The sequence below is a fragment of the Megalops cyprinoides genome, chromosome 17, assembly GCF_013368585.1.
Source record: "Megalops cyprinoides isolate fMegCyp1 chromosome 17, fMegCyp1.pri, whole genome shotgun sequence".
Lineage (NCBI taxonomy): Eukaryota > Metazoa > Chordata > Actinopteri > Elopiformes > Megalopidae > Megalops > Megalops cyprinoides.
In genome coordinates, this window is record NC_050599.1 from 24,806,490 (window position 1) to 24,825,271 (window position 18,782).

At 45.6% G+C, this 18,782-nt stretch overlaps 1 protein-coding gene across 1 annotated transcript; it reads left to right on the plus strand.

The window, feature by feature from the left end:
* The first annotated feature begins 15,731 nt into the window (after positions 1-15,731).
* LOC118791839 (histone H1-like) lies at positions 15,732-16,307 on the plus strand. Its single transcript, XM_036549319.1, has one exon. It carries the CDS (start codon positions 15,732-15,734, stop codon positions 16,305-16,307), a length of 576 nt encoding a protein of 191 aa, XP_036405212.1.
* Positions 16,308-18,782: the final 2,475 nt, after the last annotated feature.

Here is an 18,782-nt window from a genome sequence, read left to right on the forward strand (position 1 = left end):
GTAACAGGAACGTGATTAGTTACCTGACCGCTGTTCCCTTTTTGTGCGGAGTCAGAGAGTGAATGAGCAGAGCAGTGTCGGGAATCATTTGAAGGGACGCTGCTGTAATAACGCTGAAGCGTCCGCGGGATTCGGTTTGTTCATCCAGTGTGGCACTGCGTTAAAGGCCGCACATGTCCGTTTGCAAAAGAGAGAAAATTCCAGAGGATTAATTTTCATGAAAGACCCCCCCCCCCAAACCTAACCCCCACTCCCCCCCACCACCCCCCACCCCCCCTCAGCTGTGCAACCCGGCCCTGAAAGACCCCGAGGAACACTATCTTTGTCATCCCGCTGTTTTGGGGCGAAGAATGAGAGAAGCTTAATCCCCATTGTCCCAAAGACCGAGAGGGGGAGGTGGGAGGTTTGGGGGGGGGGCAGTGGCGGCTGTAAGATGATCCAACCGGCCCTGCTAATCCTTCGAGCACCCCCCATCCTCGCCCCCCCCCCCCCATACACCCCCGCCCTGCTGTGTGCCAGTGCCGTCAGCTGGACCTCAATGCGCACATTCTAAACCCACGAACCACAAAGAGGGGGCTGAGGATCGGGAGAGCTTACGGGACGGGGTCTCTGGCCCTGCACCCCCCCCCGCCACCAACCTCTTCACACCCCCAACAATGACCAAGACCCTGCGGCTGATGCTCTTTTGTAGAGTCCCCCTTGGTAACCGCTACATTCGGCGGCCCGTGTACCCTTTCATTCTCCAGACAGGACCCCCCCCCCCCCCCTCGTAAGAGAGAAACAGGATCCTCTATGTTTCTGGGGCCCCTCATCTTTTGCTCAGGTCTACATGTAGTACTGTAAAGGCCATCCCACTCCACACATACTCTTTGTGATAACTGTAACCCAAAGGCCTTCACCCTCCACATATATACTTTGTGATAACTGTAACCCAAAGGCCTTCACCCTCCACATATATACTTTATGATAACTGTAACCCAAAGGCCTTCACCCTCCACATATACTCTTCATGATAACTGTAACCCAAAGGCCTTCACCCTCCACACATACTCTTCATGATAACTGTAACCCAAAGGCCTTCACCCTCCATATATACTCTTTATGATATCTATATCCCAAAGGCCACAAAAATGATATTGCAAGAGTAATCACAAGATAATGGTATCATAATCACACATAACTCAAAAAGCAAGACCTTGTGTACATTTAAGATCTTTTATTTAGTATTGACAAATGTTGTGTTTCATCAAAGTTTGTATTTACCAACAAATATTTATTAAAAAAAAAAACAGCCTTTGACCTTTGCATCTTACAGCTACGGGTAAAGATTGCCTCTATCTACCTGACCACATGGGGCTGGTGGCAGTACCGTAAGCACTGTTGGGCGAGCATCCTCTAGGCTTGGCGAATGAGAGCTCTGGGAAATTGGTGATGAGAAACACTTAGTTTTTCCATTGCAAGTCACTTTTGATGCCAGCTTTCCTGCCCAATTCACACTGCCCTGTGTAAGAACAAATGTAAAAAATAGATGTATATCTGTCAAAGCGGTAAGATTGTGGAATAGTTGTGACAAGGAGTTAAGAATGTGTAGCTCACTTTGTGAATTTAAAAAAATGTTTAAAAATAAGGTGGTAAACAAATATATAACTGAGATATGATCAGTATTGTGTTTGAATCGTTTGGAACTTTTGTTTTTGCTTTGGTATTGTTTTGTCTTTGTGCCTATCAGAACATTTTATGTAAAAAGGGTAGGTAAAATAAGCTAAAGCTTCAGCCTACACCTTTTCGGTCAATATTTGTTGTTGTTTTTCCTTTTAATTTAATGACTTATTGTTATTTATTTATTTGTAAGTGTATTCATTTTGTAAAATTGTTAATAAGGACCGAAATAAACTATTACTACTACTACTACTATATCCTCATTAACAGGATTACCAACCTCATGATTACCATCATTGCACCATCATCATTGTCACCATCAAAAACGTCATTTTCACTATCACCATCATCATCAGCAGATGCATTGTCATTAATATCACTATTATGATGGTCATCACTGTCATATTCATCATCACCATCATCACCATAATCATCATCATCATCACCGTTGTCATTGTCCTTCTCTTGCTACTCAGGGCATAGCGATGAAGGTAGTCACAAAGTGGGAGTGAGATGTGTGCTTGTGTTTGTGCGTGCTTGTGAGAGAAACAGAGAGGGGAGACAGTCGTTTAAAATTCTGTTCCTCGCTAGTGAAAAAGCTAATCCTGATCCCGTAATTCCTTCCAGCCAAATAACCCCAACTCCCCCCCCCACATCACTGCTCCCCCTTCCTCTTTCCTTCACGTTCTACTTCTCCTTCACTCTCTCTCTCCCTCTTTCTGTCTTTCTTCCACTCTCTCTCTCTCTCTCCCTCTCTCTCTGCATGGTGACTGAGTGACAGCACAATGCTTGGGTCCTTGCATGCTTATCTACCTCAGGCAGATGGTGGATTTGGATCAATGCACACACACCACGATCAATGTCTGTGATAAAGAGCGGCAGGAAACCCCCCCCATTCACACCCCCCACCCCCCCTGTGCCAGGCCTGACGAGCCCCGATTGTCTCTCGCTGACTGCACTGGCACCCAGCGATAGGGCTCCGGGACACCCCAGCGAGAAGGGGTCCTGATGGTGCCAGGGCTGCCCGCTGCTGCCTGATTGCGTTGGGGGTGACATCCCAATCATGGAGACATCTTTGTCCACCACTCTGTGCTGCCACCCCGCACCTCCCCCATACCTCTCCATCTCTCTCTCTCTCTTTCCCTTCTCTCCCTCCCACTTGGTCTTGGCTTCTATCAGGTTTATCCCACTATCATTGCTGACTCCCCCTCTTTCTCTCTCCCTCACTCCCTCTCTTCCCCCTTCTCTCCTCTGTCTCTCTTCTGACACTCCTCGCCCCCTCTCTCCTTATCTTCCTTGTCCATCTCCTCCAGCAGTGATTTTTCTTTATCTCTGTGTGATGGTGATCTCCCCCACTCCCCTCCCACTTTATGGTGGCAGGATGTGGGCGGAACGGTCCCTCCACCGTGATCATGTGACCTCGCAATGGGCAGTTCCAGAGTGTGTGAACAATCAGGCCCCTCTCTGGGCGGTTTTGACACATGGAGGCTTGATGTGACAGCTTGTGGTGACAGATAGAAGGTGGCAGACAGAAGATGTGAGTCATGTGTCTATTTTTCAAGCTTTTTTTTACACCTGGCCCATACAGACTACAATAATTGACCGTTTATTGTAATATATCTTCAGTCTGCTTGAAGCCAAACCGCAGCCCACACATCAGTGCTGATGCTGGTTCTTTGAACCTTTGGACTCCTGATCAAACAGAAGTGGCCCAATTTGTCATGAGCCACTGATTCATGTATTTGGTACAATCTTTTGTTTTCTCTGGTTTTGTGTGTCGAAACAGGGAGTGAGAGAGAATGGCGGAACCAAAGTCAGACAGTACAGACTGACCCCTGGATTCAGTCAACATTTGGCCTTAACGTTTACTTTCTTCAATACAAAGTTTTTTTTAACTGTTTTGTGTGACTACTGAAGTTGGGTGAGCTGTGTTTGGGAATGCTTAAATGTAATTGTGAATCAGAGATAAGGTCAAATGTTGACTGAATCCAGAAGTCTCTGAGAGTGACCAGCAAGTGGGCATCAGATTGGGGGGCCAGTTTTGGGGGTGTGGGGGCATGCCTCCCGCGCAATTGTTCAGTAAAGTGGATTGCTAGGTACCCTCGTTATTCAATCTTCTGGGGTGAGGCCTAAAATGAAGTCAGCCGAAGTGATTGGCTGACCTGAATACCAGAAGTGATCAGAGCTGGGTGAGAAACCTGAGCAGAAAATTCAAAGGCTTTGTAGATCACTCAGCTGAAATATTGTTTTAACAAACTGCACTCCCCAAATCTCTGTGATGGTACATCAGATACACAGTCTGCCTTCAGTTATACAGTATTTGTCTCCTGCCTCCATTCTCAGTTGTATGGATGCTGTCATCTGTAGGTTATAAAACAGTATGTTACTGAACACACAGTCATGAGGAAAAGTCATGGTTCAATTTTAGTTTTTATTTGAGGATTACAGTCAGAATAAGCCCAAAACCAAGGCTAGAGATCAAAGAGCCTGAGATCTTCTTTAAAAGGTGTCATCTGAAAAAACAGGCATATGAAAAGCAATAAAGTCAAGAAAAGGGGGACAGAGATGAGAAGAAAACTGGAGGGACAAAAAAGAAAAAGAAAGATGAAAGAACGTAACAAAAAAAGGCTGAAAAACAGAAAATAACAGAAAATCGCGGAAAAGGATTCGGCGAAAGAGAAGATGAAATGGAGGGACTGAGAGAAAGAAAGCAGGGACAAAAGAACGAAGCAACAAAGGAAAACGAGATGGTTGGCAGAGGGTGGAAACGGGAAGGGAAAGACAGAATAGCAGGATGAAATTGTCGAAACATTTATGACCAAGGCAAGAGGGGGAGACTGGCACCCAGGAGAGGGCTAAGACAGAGAGGAGAAGGTGACTGGGATTGGTCTGAAAACAGCAGGACAAGTAACCTACCCCCCCCCCCCCCGCCCCAAACCTCCCTCCACTCATCTTTAATCCCGTTTAATTTAACTGCGAAAAAATATCCGCTCCACTAGGAGCATTTACAGACTGCTCTGCCCTCATATTCCCCCTGAAAATACAACACAGCTTAACCGCTAATCTTTATCGATCCTGTGACTCGATAGTGCGATTAAAGGGGAAAGCCAGTCGCGCTGATACAGTGCACACTCATAGATTACAGGCTACGCTACGCTGCTTTTAATTGGTAATCCATTAGCAGGGCGGCGGGGTCCTAGCGGGGGAGTCCCTGGGCCTTTAACATGGAGGCGCCTCTCTGATTTGTCTGGTCTCTGGGGGAGGGGTGGTGATAGTTAGGGGTGGGGGGACCCGTTTTCAGATTGCTCACCTTGCCGCTGCCGCCTCGCTCACACCCCCTGCTGGAGGATGAGAGGGCAGACCATGCCGAAGGCAAGGGGAGAGGCCTCATCTGGATGGGGGGGGGGGGTCACAGAGCAGTGAGGCAGGTGCTGCTGGAGTTACTCTACACACTGATGCAGTCAGCTCTCTCAGAACGATATAATAATAGCAGCCGTGACTCTGCTGAAGTGTTTCCATGTGTGGCTATGTATGTGTGTGAACGTGTCTGTGTCCATGCGTACGTGTGTTTTGTGTGTAGGTGTGTCACTTGGAACTCAGTGGAGGTGCACTTTACACAGCGCACAGGACTCTGGGTAGTTGACTCTGGTGAACCCAACCCTCAGTGGCTTTGCACTTGACTCCTCGTAGAGGTCTGTGTGGTCCTGGGTGGACTGATCAGGAATGGTTAAACCCGGCTTCCGCTCCTGTACGCTCCCTGTGCTCAACACTGCGTGGCCCCACCTCCATTTCCATTCATTACTATCAGCCAAGACCGATTAAACTCCTGCAGACCCACTGTGTGCAAGAGATTAGAGGCAGGCGCAGAACGCCACCAAATCATTCAGAATTCTGCTCTTGAAAATGTCATGTTGTGAGAAAAAACAGAATAGGCTCACAGTAACATGGGAGTAGGCTTGGAGTAGGCCTGGTCCACAGTCACTCTTAGATTAGTGGGTGACAGTGCCCTTAGAAGAAGCATTGGGGACATAGCTGAGCACCAGCAGCACTGACTGTTAGTGTGAATGCCCATGTCTCCTGTTCTGCCCATGTGTGTGTCTCCATGTCCCAAAGACATGTTTGGACCAGTGCCGGAGGTAGCGGTACCATTCACACCTGCACCCCCTCATCAGTTTCAGACCTGATTGGTTAGGTCTGTTTTATCCAGACTGATCAGAGTCACCCTCCCAGCTATCCCATCTTGCTTTGCAGCACTGTTACCAGTCTCAACAACAGTAAGAAATCTATGGTGGTTCCAGCTTGGTTTGAGGTCAGTGAATTCTCGATTGCTATTACTTGGATACCAGCTGACCTCTGTAGTTTACTGGGCCGCGACCCAGTGGCCACGCGTGTCATTTTCCCAGTCCACTTGAACCGGCTCCACTCTTCATTCTGGCCGCCCTTAAACAGTTAAGTCAATAAATTCATCCGCTTTCCCCGGTAACGGGCAGTAGGACTTTGTGGTGCGGGCGTCTTTGTGCGCGTCAGAGGGGGGAGGTGGAGGTGTCTGAATTGCAGCACCGGGTCAGATTGCCGAGTCAGATGTTTGCACAGCAAATATTTTAATCCCCAACTAATCACTTGGGTGAGCTTGGTGTGGGGAGGCCCAGCGCGAAGGCAAGGCGCATTCCTGCTGTCAATGACCGCTTTGTGCAGGGGATTGTGGGAAGAGTCGAGCAGGGGTGACCTCCCGAGTAGGGCTGGGATAGACAGCCTGGTTCTTGACCCAGATCACTGGAACACGTGGGATGCGCACACTCACACACACACACACACACACACACACACACACACACACACACGCACACACACACACACACACACACACACACACACACACACACACACACACGCACATACACACACGTTGCCTGCATTGGAAGTGGGGTAAATCAGGCCTGTGTCCAGATGGAATCCTCTCCGCCAGCAGGGAGATCCAGACCTCTTGGATCTCATCATCTCTTGCCACCCCTGCCCCTATTGGGGAAATCAAGCATAAAGGCTGACTTTCAACTCCCCACCCATCACACTGTGCCACCCAATAAGGCGGCAGTCTACAGGGGTTTGCAGACTTGGGAGGCATACCCAAGAACAGTGTTACACACACATATGCAATCTACCACATGGGATGGAAAATCACATGAGTAGTTGTTTGCATTGGTCATATATATCCTACACGCACACACACACACACACACACACACACACATTGTGCAAGGGAGGGCAGCAATGAAAGATGATGAAACGTGTCTTAGAGTCAGAGCACATGGACAGGAAACACAGTGGACCAGTCAGCTGAAGCTGAGTGGCCAAATGGCTGGTAGAGCATGAAGGAGAAAAAGAGAATTAAAAAAAAAGGAGGAGGCAGAGAGAGAGAGAGAGAGAGAGAGAAGGAACAAGGAAAGAAGAGAGGGGGAGAAAATCAGACTAAGAGAAGAAAATAAAGAGTGCAGCGCACGTTTGCCGCTCAGTGGCACTCCACTCCACTTCACAGCACTGTAACTGAGAGAGGGAGAGAGTCATTAAACAGATACACAGCTGAAGGAGATTTTAGGAGTGGAACTGATTGTGTGTGTCTAATTCCAGCATCGCAGTGCCTGGGGGAGGGGGGTTGCGGGTAAGCTTCGTTAAAATGTATTTGCAATATAGTCTCAAGATGAACAGCATGTTTAGAAATATATTAGGGTACATTTTATTTTTGAATGGACATGACCTGGGTAGAGGTGGTGTGATCCCCTTCTATTAAATGTCCAAATTAAAGAGCAGTGTCACCTGTGATGCAAACAGATTCCAAAAGGCATGCACAAGAATCTATTTGTAGAATAAATTTACTGTCAATGAAAACAAATCAATGAAATGTAGAACTCTTTTAATCCTGTGGCTCTTTCAGTGACCATTCACTATCCATATTGCTGATCACTCCTTCTGCTGCCTTATGTTCAGATGCTTTTCACCTGCTAGAAACATAGATCACAGCTATACTGCAGAGGCTATCATCTACCATAAAAAGTCTGGGCCTGTGAGCTTTGAGACAGGGAAAGAGGGAGAGATGGAAAAGGTGGGAGAAAGAAGGAGGGAGAGGGAGGAGAGGGGACGTTGGTGGCAGAGGCCCCCGTTGACAGCCACACTCGGAGATCACAGGCCCACCATGTCAGCTCATCAAATCACAGATCGGCTACATATTTACCCCTGTTTGATCTGACGGAGGTGGGAGGTGTGTGTGTGTGCGTGCGCAAGCGAGCGTGTGTGTGTGTGTGTGTGTGTGTGACAGGGAGACACTTTGCCACGGTGTCACTGAGGGGGCAATTACCTGCTTTGTTCCCGCCCCTGCCCCCTGCTCCCTCTCCACCCACATCCCATCCCTCCTATAGCCACTGTGACGTATGCTTCTATGATGCAGTGAGCTTGTAAGGGATCGTGTGTGCACAAATCTATTAAATGCTAACATCTGTCCTGCTTGGTGTCTCCTGTACCACCGCATCGCTGTGGCAGGATACTACTGAACCTGTCTCTCCCTCAGACTCCATTTCAGGTCCCCTGTATGGCCTTCTCTTACTGCATCATCAGCATTTCTACTGTCTCAAAATATAATCTAACTAAGTGTAATATTGCAATGAATTATTTGTATTTTTTGTTCATTTACCATTTAGTAAAGCAGAAGGTAATCTTAAAATGCTGACAGAGCCGTGTTGGTGGACTGAACGCGCAAAGTGAACGTGTGTGGTCAGCCTGGAAGGATGCTCGACCGGGACCGACGCCCGGCCTCTCCTCTTTCTCCCTCCTCCTCTTCCTCACCCCTGGCCGAACTGTCGTTTTCCTGTGAATCTTCAGATGGAGGCCTCTGAAGTATTTTTCTTTTTAAGGTGAAGGCAGACCGGAGTGAGAATTTCAGAGAGATTTAGTCATAGTTTCAGCTATATCCTGCTGGGGTGTTGTCTATGGACCGTGATTGGAAATGGGGGGGGGGGGGGGGGGGGGGGGGGCAGAACAGGAACCGTGGAAACACTGAAGGGTGGCTGCATTTTTGTCTCTATGCCTTATGTCGGCACTGCAATATCAGCCCTGGGGGCCTGTAACTGCATTCACGCTACCCTGTGCCACAGCAAAGCTCAACCATGGCTCACAGGTGTAGGGAGAGAAGCTGTGTGACTAGGCTTCCACGCGGACAGGCTGTTTTCCCTGGCTTTAAAATGAACAATCCATTACAATCAACGGCGTCTTCCGTGCCATTCCTGCTGTTTCCACAGGACTTTCTGCTTTCTTCTGGAGCGCAGAGCTCCATTTGATTTCTCTCGAGTCACTTGCCAACTTTCACCTTGCTGGAGCAGGAATGGATCAGTCACCACACAGGCCAACCCCTGGACCCGTCCTCAAAAATGAATATTAGACGCGCACCAAGAAAATCACAATTATCATAAACACTTTGCCACTGGTGTACTTTGCCTTGGAAGGCACATAAGAGAGTGAAACAGAAAACGAAACAGAAGAGAGAGAAGCGGAAGTGGCCAAAAGCCACCAGTGCCTTCTGCCACAGCAAACTTAAACAGCTGTCCTGAGTAATTTGGAATTTTTAAATCTCGTGATCATTCCATAGCCTGCCACTGCCTTTTCAGCCTGAATCTGAGTGTGTGGTCCAAACATCATGAGCGCTGCAATGATACGTAGTTAGAGGAGTTAGAGCAGTCATCTTTATGCTCATTCTCTTGTGTGCGTGTATGTCTGTTGGTGTCCTAAAAAACTGGTCTGGTTAATAGAGGGTGATGAGCAGGTGGACAGGGAGCACATTGGATGTCATGGTTCTAAGTTTTTTTTATTTATTTGGGTTTTTGTTTGTTTTTACATGTGCTATCAGTGCTGAAAGTGGGTGAAGATTCCCGTCATCCCAGCCAGGAAGAGAGAGAGGGAGGGAGGGAGGGAAGGGGGTGACAGAGAGAGAGAGAGAGAGAGAAAGAAGACGTCCCTCATTTCTTTCTCAAGCAGTATCAGAGAGGGGACGGGCAGATTAGAGAGCCACGATGACAGGCGCGATGTCCTGTCATCTCCCTGACAGCCGTCTCTTCTCCGCGGGGCCACAGCGCGTATCTGACTAAGGGGGATTATGGGAGAGGGACGGGGGGGAGTGAGTGAGCGAAGGAAAGATTATAGAGGAGGGGTGATTGACTGAGGGAGAGAGAGAGAGAAAGAGAGAGAGAGAGCTTAATTACCATGATGTCCTCCACCACTGTGCGAGTCCCTAGGGCCAGTGGTTCAGCATAATAGAGTGCCAGTACTCTTAATCCTCTATTTATTTCAATACTTCAGATATTATTAATTTCGCCACCCCCCCCCCCCCCCTCCCTCCCCCTCCACAAACACACGTACCGCACCCCCAACCCCGCGGGCTGAGATGCCTAACTTTGTAACTTTGGCCCAGTAGATTGATGTGTGAGTGCCTTCAGGCCAACCTGCTAATTAATGGACTGAGAAATAAGGAGGAAAGTTAAAAGATGGTCTTTTATAAGTAATTTAAGAAAATCCTGTTAACCGGATCAAGTACAAGAGCTCAGAATGGGAAGAAGAACAGAAGTGTTTTTTTTCCCTCCATCTAATAATAACAAAAATGGAGAGATAGGGATTCAATTAAAGTCCCTGTGAAGTGTTTTTATATTGTAATATGTCAAATAATGAGATCCATACGGTTATTTCCTCTAATTGCAAAATAAAGTAAAATAAAGTATTAAAATACTACATTTGAAGTGTTGTTTTCGTCATTCCACCTGTGCAGGAAGAATGCTTAAGTGTCAGGTCCTGGGTATTCTTCACTATTCAGAAATGATTCTGGACAGATTCTTGACAACAGGTATGTCTGAGTGAGCTTCAGAGAGCTGAAGTTGGTACTTCTGTGTAATTCAGCTTGTACTCTGCACTGGGTATATTCTGGTGTCCATAATCTTTGTGATGGTCTGAAATTAAGTCTTGCTTATACATAAAGTAAATGAACTGTTTGTTGTTATTTTTGTGCAGGTCAATGTGTACATATGTGTCCCTATGTGTCTGTGTTGGGGGTCGAGTGGGTGTAGGAGGGGAAAGGGGTGTTGAGGCTAAGGTGGGGTTTAGGTGATCATGGTTAGACCTTGTATCCTCGTTTCCTCACACACAAACACAGAAATACATTCTCTCCCAATTCCTGTTATGGCTTCTAATTGCAAAATAAGGTAAAAGGAAAGGAAACAAATGCTTGTAGATTTGACGGGGATACGACAAACTCAAAACATAATTGTCCATCATGGCTGGGATTATGGGCTGTGGGTTTGTAGACCCAAAAAAAAGCACTTCACCATCAGCAAGAATCCCAGCGTGAGACCGAGCTAGAAAGAACACAAGTCTAGAGCAATACTGCCCCCCATCAGTTCGTGCAAGCTACTTCACAGGCATGCACCTACTTTTTTTGTGACCGTTTCTGAGGGTCAGTTATTTTTGATTATTAAAATTAAAATTGAGTTTGGGAGCCAAAGCTAAAATTTTATCCCGTACCTGAAAGCCGTTAGTTACATGAAATTATTCCCGCAAGAAGCAGCAGGAACAGAAAAAACTGTCAGACGAGGGTAGAAGAGGTGAGTTTTGTTTATCCGTCTGTTAGCTGGTTCTGCACTCCACATCTGGATCGAGGCAAAAACTTCGCATCGCTGCTGACCTTTTGGATAAGTTCTTCCTAACAGCTCAAGGCGGTGGATCAGCCAAAGGCATTCTGTCCGCCTTAGCCCTTGCGCTAAATGTGAAGTTCAATCAAAACGTGAACAAAGCCCCTACTTTAATCTCTCCACCGATGCAAAACCTTCCTCTCGCTCGCAGATGACCCGCTGCTCACCTGCCCAAGGGGAACGAGGGTCAGCAACATCAGCAGCCAGTTTTCTCTGCTGAGACAGGGAGGGCGCATCTTAGATCGTAGGTCACCGAAGCCCGCTCTCAGGAGCATTAGCCTTATGAGCTCCGTGGATACAGCGTCCGCACCAAAAAAACCGCTTGCCTGACTGCCACGGCGTGGGGGCGGCGCGGACAGAATGACGGTTATCTGGAGTCCGACCGGGCTTAATCCCGCGATTCTGAATCGGCGTCCATAATCTGTTTCTCTGAGGCGGGACCCCTGCCTAAAACGTGTGACAGGTCTGCAGTCGGCAGCACCTCTTTTCTCCCGCGCGGTTAGCCGTGCCTAGCTGACATCATCACACACCCCTCCGCCTTGGGGTGGAAGGCGAATACTTTTTTCTGCTCGTAACTAAGCGCTTTGCCCTCTGGCTAAAGAGAGCTAAATCCCGTGTAGGCGGCATAACCGTCCCCCTGGATCTAACGGTACTTGTCTGCTCTGTTCTGGTGGGCAAACCCTCCTCTTTGCAGGGATTAGCGGAGGGCAGAGACTGGGATGAAAAGGATGTGTCGGGATGCAGCGGTGCAGGGCACCGAGATGGGTTTTGTCAAAGAAACGATGTCCACAGTGCAAATACACAAATTGAAGTCTACGGCCCTCCACCTCCACAGCCCAAACGTGACAAACCATGCGAGACAGGAAGTGAACTTTCAGTGCAGTCTGCTAATAATGAAGGGCAAGTATATGAATGACTACACTGCAAATCCAGTCTGTTTTCGTTAAGTAGTGCTGTGCAAAGGTTAATATCTCAACTACAGTCTTAAGCATTCTACAGGCAGAGAGACTGATTGAATTATAACATGTGCCCCATGTGCAGATCAATGCTTAACACTCGTCAGTTTTTTTTTTTCTGTAGGGTGAGATATCAGTCCAAAGGAACGAATGTGTAATGTCCCCCATGTTTTGTTTAAACCACCCATAAATGTTGGGTGGGGAAATGAAATCCAGGAAGAATGCTTGGTTGGATGCAACAAGCACTTAAAAATTGGCCTTGTGTGGGACATTTATTTTGTGTGTGATTGGCGTGCTTTCCCTGAAGTTTCAAACATGTTCTGAAGAAAATTTCCTAGAGTACCAGGGGATCCTACTGTTCAGACATTACCTCAGAAAACTAGGTTACACATGAAAAGTGGAATAAGGGCCCGATCTGAAATTGCCTCATCATGCACACCATTCATTCCCCTATTCACTCTACCTTTCTGGAACCACTGGTTAAGCACGCCACGCCCAGCTCCACCATGCCTCCTGTACCCACAAAGGGAGCTCAGAAAAAGCCATGCCCACTCCCCTGATGCACCTGCCCATGATGCCAGCTGTGGCCTTCCACACTTTAAATTACACATTGTACTGCAGGAGAGCTGGCTGATAGTAGAAGTGGCACATCTCTGAGTGATGACAAGACATGGGTGCTTGCAAAGTCATCTGGAGGCACTAATGAACCAGTGATTTGAGGAAGCCTGGCAGAGCTGAGCTCCCCCTACACCAAAAGAATAAGCCAGTTGGACCCAGAGGACTCCCACTTAGAGTGTGGCACTGGTCATCTGTAGTTAAGGTCTGGGGTGCGTTGTTACATGACTAAGACTGGCACTGCCTGCCCTCAGAGTGAATATCATCACCAATGGCAACAATTTTAAAATGAAAGCTATAGTATAGAAAGGTATGCTTCCAAAACCTGGACATTAAGCTAGACATGATGTATTTATCAATAATGTTATCAAGGAGACTATAGGGGTGATGTAATTTTACCGTAAAAAAAAAAAAAGAAAAAACAAACAAACAAAAAATACATCTTTATAAAATGTTTTCAAATTAACTTGCAAGACCAGATAGAGGAGATCCTTGTCATTGGTAGATTTGACATTTATTGTTTGAAATACTCATGGCAAGCAGTATTCTCCATTCCAAGCTTCACTTTCTATTCCCAGGCTGTAAACGTATACTCTTTTAGATTTCTTTTACATACTGCATGTATTTATTGAATACATTTGCTTGTTAATCACTTGTTTATTGCATTACTGCATTATGGTAGCCTTGGTGCCTGGAGAAAATACAGAGTGGTGCACCTGCAATCCACGGGGGGGACACAAAACGTAATATCTTAAAAAATGTAATAAATATTAAGTAGACATTCAGATATAAGAACACAACTGGGGGTGCACTGACATCCGTCTCGGGGTACAATGCACCCCTACGCACCCCCATAGTGCCAGCCCTGAATTGCAGTAAATGTGTTCTTCTGTCAGGAGCAAATCCCCCATTGAGTTTAAGTCCATTACCGATATAGTACAGTATTGGCGGATCTCCTCTTTTGGGGGGATCTCAAGAATTTCTTCTGTAGTCGTTTTTTGTATCCATAATGACACAACTCTGGTTTCCCAAAATCAATAGCGCACTTCAAAATCAATGTTTGGTATTGTGGTTTTCAAATCTTTTCCTTTCAAGCCTGCAAAATGCTCCAAACCTCTATCTGGTAAAGCTCTGTATGTCTGCTTTTAAATTAGCTGAAACTAGGGGAGCATAACCTGAATTGGTGCTTCACCATACACATACCGAATTATAGAACCAACAAGTGTTTGGCAAGGTACTCCATTTTTGCGCTGAACGATGACTCTAAGGCAAACAGCTGGTCATTAAAAAACCAGCCAAACCATGAACACTTTCCCTCACAGCAACGCAAGGGGCACCGGCCTGCCCCTATAGCCCTGCCTCAACGCCTCTCAATCAGCTAGTTAATTGGCTGATGGGGGCCCCTTGTCACTGCCTGGAGTCGGTCGCCTGGTCCATGAAAGGAGCAGTAGTGACACAGTCACAAAGAGTTTGTCTCGCAGGTCTCCCCTGCCCCCACCTGCGGGCCCTCTTTCCGTCACTCACTTCCTCTTCAGCCTCAGTGGGCCTCTCTGAGCAAAGCTGCTGGGCCGTGGCTTTTTCTCAGGGTTCGAGGGGCCACCTGACTTGGCAGCAGATGTCAGTGGGGCCTGGGTGGTGGGGGAGTGGAGGACAGAGAGGGTTTCAGGGGTCCTGAAGGTGGGAGAAGTCTTAGGGTATTAGGCGAACGAAAGTGACAGTGGGATATAATGTGTGCTTTATTCTGCATTCTTTTCTCTTCCTGCACCTCCTCAACAGGAGTGTATGTGTGTGTGCGTGTGTGTGCGTGTGTGTGTGTGTGTGTTGGGGGGGGGGTATGTTGCAAAACAATAAATAGGAATGAATGACTGGATAGCAGATATCTGTCTTTAATGTAGTATTCATTATATGAAACTTAGCCCATCAGCCACTAAGTCAGAGATCCCAACCAAGCACCTGAAGGAATAAAGTTATGTGATCACCATCACAAAAGCGTTCTGCATCATAAGTATTTATAAATTGATAACACATTTTATGAAATGTAATTCAAACTGAAAATGTAATTCAAAATTTTAAGACAGAAAACAGAGTAATGACCTAAAAGGAATGTTGAGGATTTCACACGTTTTCAATTATTTATAATACTACTACTACTGCTACTACTACAGTTACTCCTACTACTACTACTACTGCTACTAATAATAATGTGTTATTTGTTGTTGTTACTAGTCTTGTTTATTATTATTAAATTATCTCTTGGAACGTAGTTGACTCACTAGCTAGTGTGTTTGGTACATTCTCACACGACAACGGAAATAATTAGCAACCGGTGTTTAAGAACTTAGATACGTTATTATAGCTTCATCTGGATCTTATATCAATGAATAACCAGTTATATTACATTTCATTTAATGTTTTAGCCGTTTTATAGAGAGAATATTACAGAAAAGGCAATGTGAGCGGCTCCTTCTCCACGACAAGTGGCGAAGTTTTGGGCAAATTGGTGAAAAATACATTAAGGTTCTGTAGGACTTATGGGCTAAACGTGGACCTATAGCTATTTGTTCCATATTCCGCGCGTTTCCTTCGTGGAAAATAATTCTGCGGATAATTATGTGACAGTTGTAAGGGAGGAGAAAACACAAATACGAAGAGTTCGGGACACGAGTGACTCAGTGTCTGACAAGTTGAGTCTACACGGTCCGCATGTGGCGTTTAATACCAGCAGCGTTAGTGAATTTCTTTACCCACTGAATTCATCAGGAAGAAATCGACCTCAAGAGACATGGTAGAAGGTGGTGCGAGTCCTGTCAAGCCCTCGTCGCCGAAGGCAGCGAAGAGGAAAGCGGCGCGCAAGCATGCTAAGAAAGCGGGCCCCACCGTTGGAGAACTGATTGTCAAGGCCGTGTCCGCCTCCAAGGAAAGAGGCGGAATGTCTCTGGCTGCCCTGAAGAAAGCTCTGGCGGCCGGCGGCTACGACGTGGACAAGAACAAGGCTCGTGTGAGGGTTGCAGTCAAGACCCTGGTGAAGAATGGGAGCCTGCTCCATACCAAGGGCACCGGCGCTTCTGGCTCCTTTAAGATCAATAAGGCGGGTGCGAAGAAGAAGAAGCCCGGCAAGAAAGCGGCCGGGAAGAAGGCAGCCGGGGCGAAGAAGCGCAAGAAGGCGAAGAAACCGGCGGCCAAGAAGTCGCCCAAGAAAGCGAAAAGGCGCTCCGGAGCCAAGAAAGCGAAGAAGAGCGCCAAGAAACCTAAGAGGCCGGCAGCAAAGAAGACACCCAAGAGCCCCAGGAAGGCCAGGGCAGCCAGGCCTAAGGTCGCGAAGCCCAAGAGCAGAAAAGCGAAGAAAGCGGCTCATTAGTGAATATCAGATAGTAATTTCCCCCTCAACAAAGGCTCTTTTAAGAGCCGCCCAATAACTCTTGAAAGCGCAAATATCCGTTTTCATAGTTATTATATTCTTATCGTGGTAAACAGGAGGTATCCAACATTGAAGCGTTTCGTAAAAATGCGTTGTTCAAAAACAAACAAATTAACGTTATTAAATTTGAAATACATCCCGCATGGCCGCCAAACATACAACAGGGAGAGGCCACATTCGAGTAACTGACTATCCAGCCGCCGGTGGGACAAACGCCTTTTGCAGTCTGTCTGTTGCACTGTTGGCTGGGTCTGCAAATGTCAAAATACACATTCGGTGCCTGGTGTACAACCACTGGCCAGACTAGTCAGAATGCGCCCATAATCTCCGTGAGAAATCAACGGAAAGCAGGTTCCTGGCGCCACTGAAAGTATAATCTCTCTGAAGGAAATGGAACGTGAATAATTGTGCCTTGAGGAACTTATCACCTTTAAGTACAGCAATATTTCTAATATATCGAACAGTAATATAATTTATATGACAATATTATCATAGCCCAATAATATTACTTATAGATAGAAATAGAAACTTATAGAAAAATCTACCATACGAGCGTTAATTTGATTTGATTTTGTGAAGTACTCTGAAAGAATCAACCTCAACCTTGGCTAACAGGTGAAATTAATAATAATCAAAAACAATTAATTTACACATTTCTTTACATATTTTAAAGGGTTTTGAAAATTACATTCTTATTATCGCTGAGCTGCTCGGCGTGCTAGTTGAGCTATTTGAACAGATCACAATTGACGTAATAGTACCATGCTACACGTATGAACACACAAAAACACACCGTAACACACAAAAGATCGAATATTTCAATAGCATGTAAAACTGAATATGATTGTTTTAATCTATAAACAATCATATTTAAAACAGCAGAACACAGCATTGCGACGATAACGCATCATTTGTAAGTTCTTGCATTGCACAGTCGTCAGCTACTGGTACAAGGGCGTTAAAAGTTTATTTAGCGTCACTGACTCAGGTCTGTTACTGTTCGCCATTAACACTGTTCCTTCATAATGAACTGAAGTCCACACAGCGAGAAAAAAAAAAGAAACGCCCGTCCGCGGCTTGCAATGAACTGTCCGACTGCAATCTCATTTACAAATGCGCCAATTGATAATAAAAAGACGTCATGAAACGACTGTATTTTCATAAAGCGTAAAACATACATTTTATAAGAATGCTAAAACTACTAACAACTAAGTGTTTCTAACGTTATGATTTTTATTTTTGTAATTTGAACTCGATATTGTTAATTCGTCCTTCACAGTATCACGATGTCGTGGAGCCACCCCGTGGTCAGAGAAGGAAACATATGTATTACACGAGATTCACGAGTCACATTACATTTATTCATTTGGCAGACGCTTTTATCCAAAGCGACTTACAAGTGAGGCAGAGTACAAAATAAGCAAAAAGCCATATAAGGAGTCAACAATATGAGAAGCATGACAAACTGAGGATCACAAACGCTGGGTCTCCGAAAGAATTGACCTGTATTACAAAATAGGCTTAGTCTTCTGTCGTGTACAACATGTATTAGTGCAAATAATAATAGTGTAATTATATGCCTTTTAGGGTTAGGGTTAGGGTTATACTATAATCTATTTCAATATCCAAGTATCAACGCAATGAAATATCTGTTTTAACGGTACGATATCATATTCAAATGTAATGTAAATTAACAACTCACCTTACCAGCTAGAATAAACTGAATTTCATTATAGCTTATTTGGCTGTAATAAGTGTTTAAACTCAAATTACATTACCCTAGAGGTTAGTTATCAACATGAAACATATTTAGAATTCAACAGAATAAATGCAGCGTCATCCCAAGAGTAGTTTTCGTTTAGCACAACTGGCAAAGGTAAATGGAAATTAACATGGAGATGCTAATAGCATCAGGACTCACCGTCACAAAATTACCAATAACTGTTAATTCGATAAAAAAAAAATAGACAACAATAGACAACACATGAATAAACTTATATTTATGCTTCAGTGAGCGAACCGGACGTTAAAAATGATAAAAGAACACCCCTGACCCTTCTGTTGGAAGTGAACAAACTAGTGACTCAATAGATAAAATCTTTATACCGTTCGATTCAGTAAAAAAGCCAGAACTTCCCATCTCTAACACAGCGACGAGATATTCAGATACAGAACTGAATCTCCTGCAAACAAGTTTTGTCCCGCCGATTAGAAGCGTGACTACTGAATTGGGACTTCTCATGTGTAACTAGAGACAAGCGGGATCCGAAACCAGGACGAACATACAATAATTGTATTGTTAGCTAATTCTTCACGAGACCGGGACCGTTACCAAGATCGGGAACTTTCAATTTGATTGGTTGAAATCTCTTCGAAGCTGTAAACCAATGAATGGTGTCAAGTTCATATAAGTTA

Excerpts from the sequence above, each read along its gene's own strand:
- LOC118791839 (XM_036549319.1), top strand. The coding sequence starts at position 15,732 with ATGGTAGAAGGTGGTGCGAGTCCTGTCAAGCCCTCGTCGCCGAAGGCA.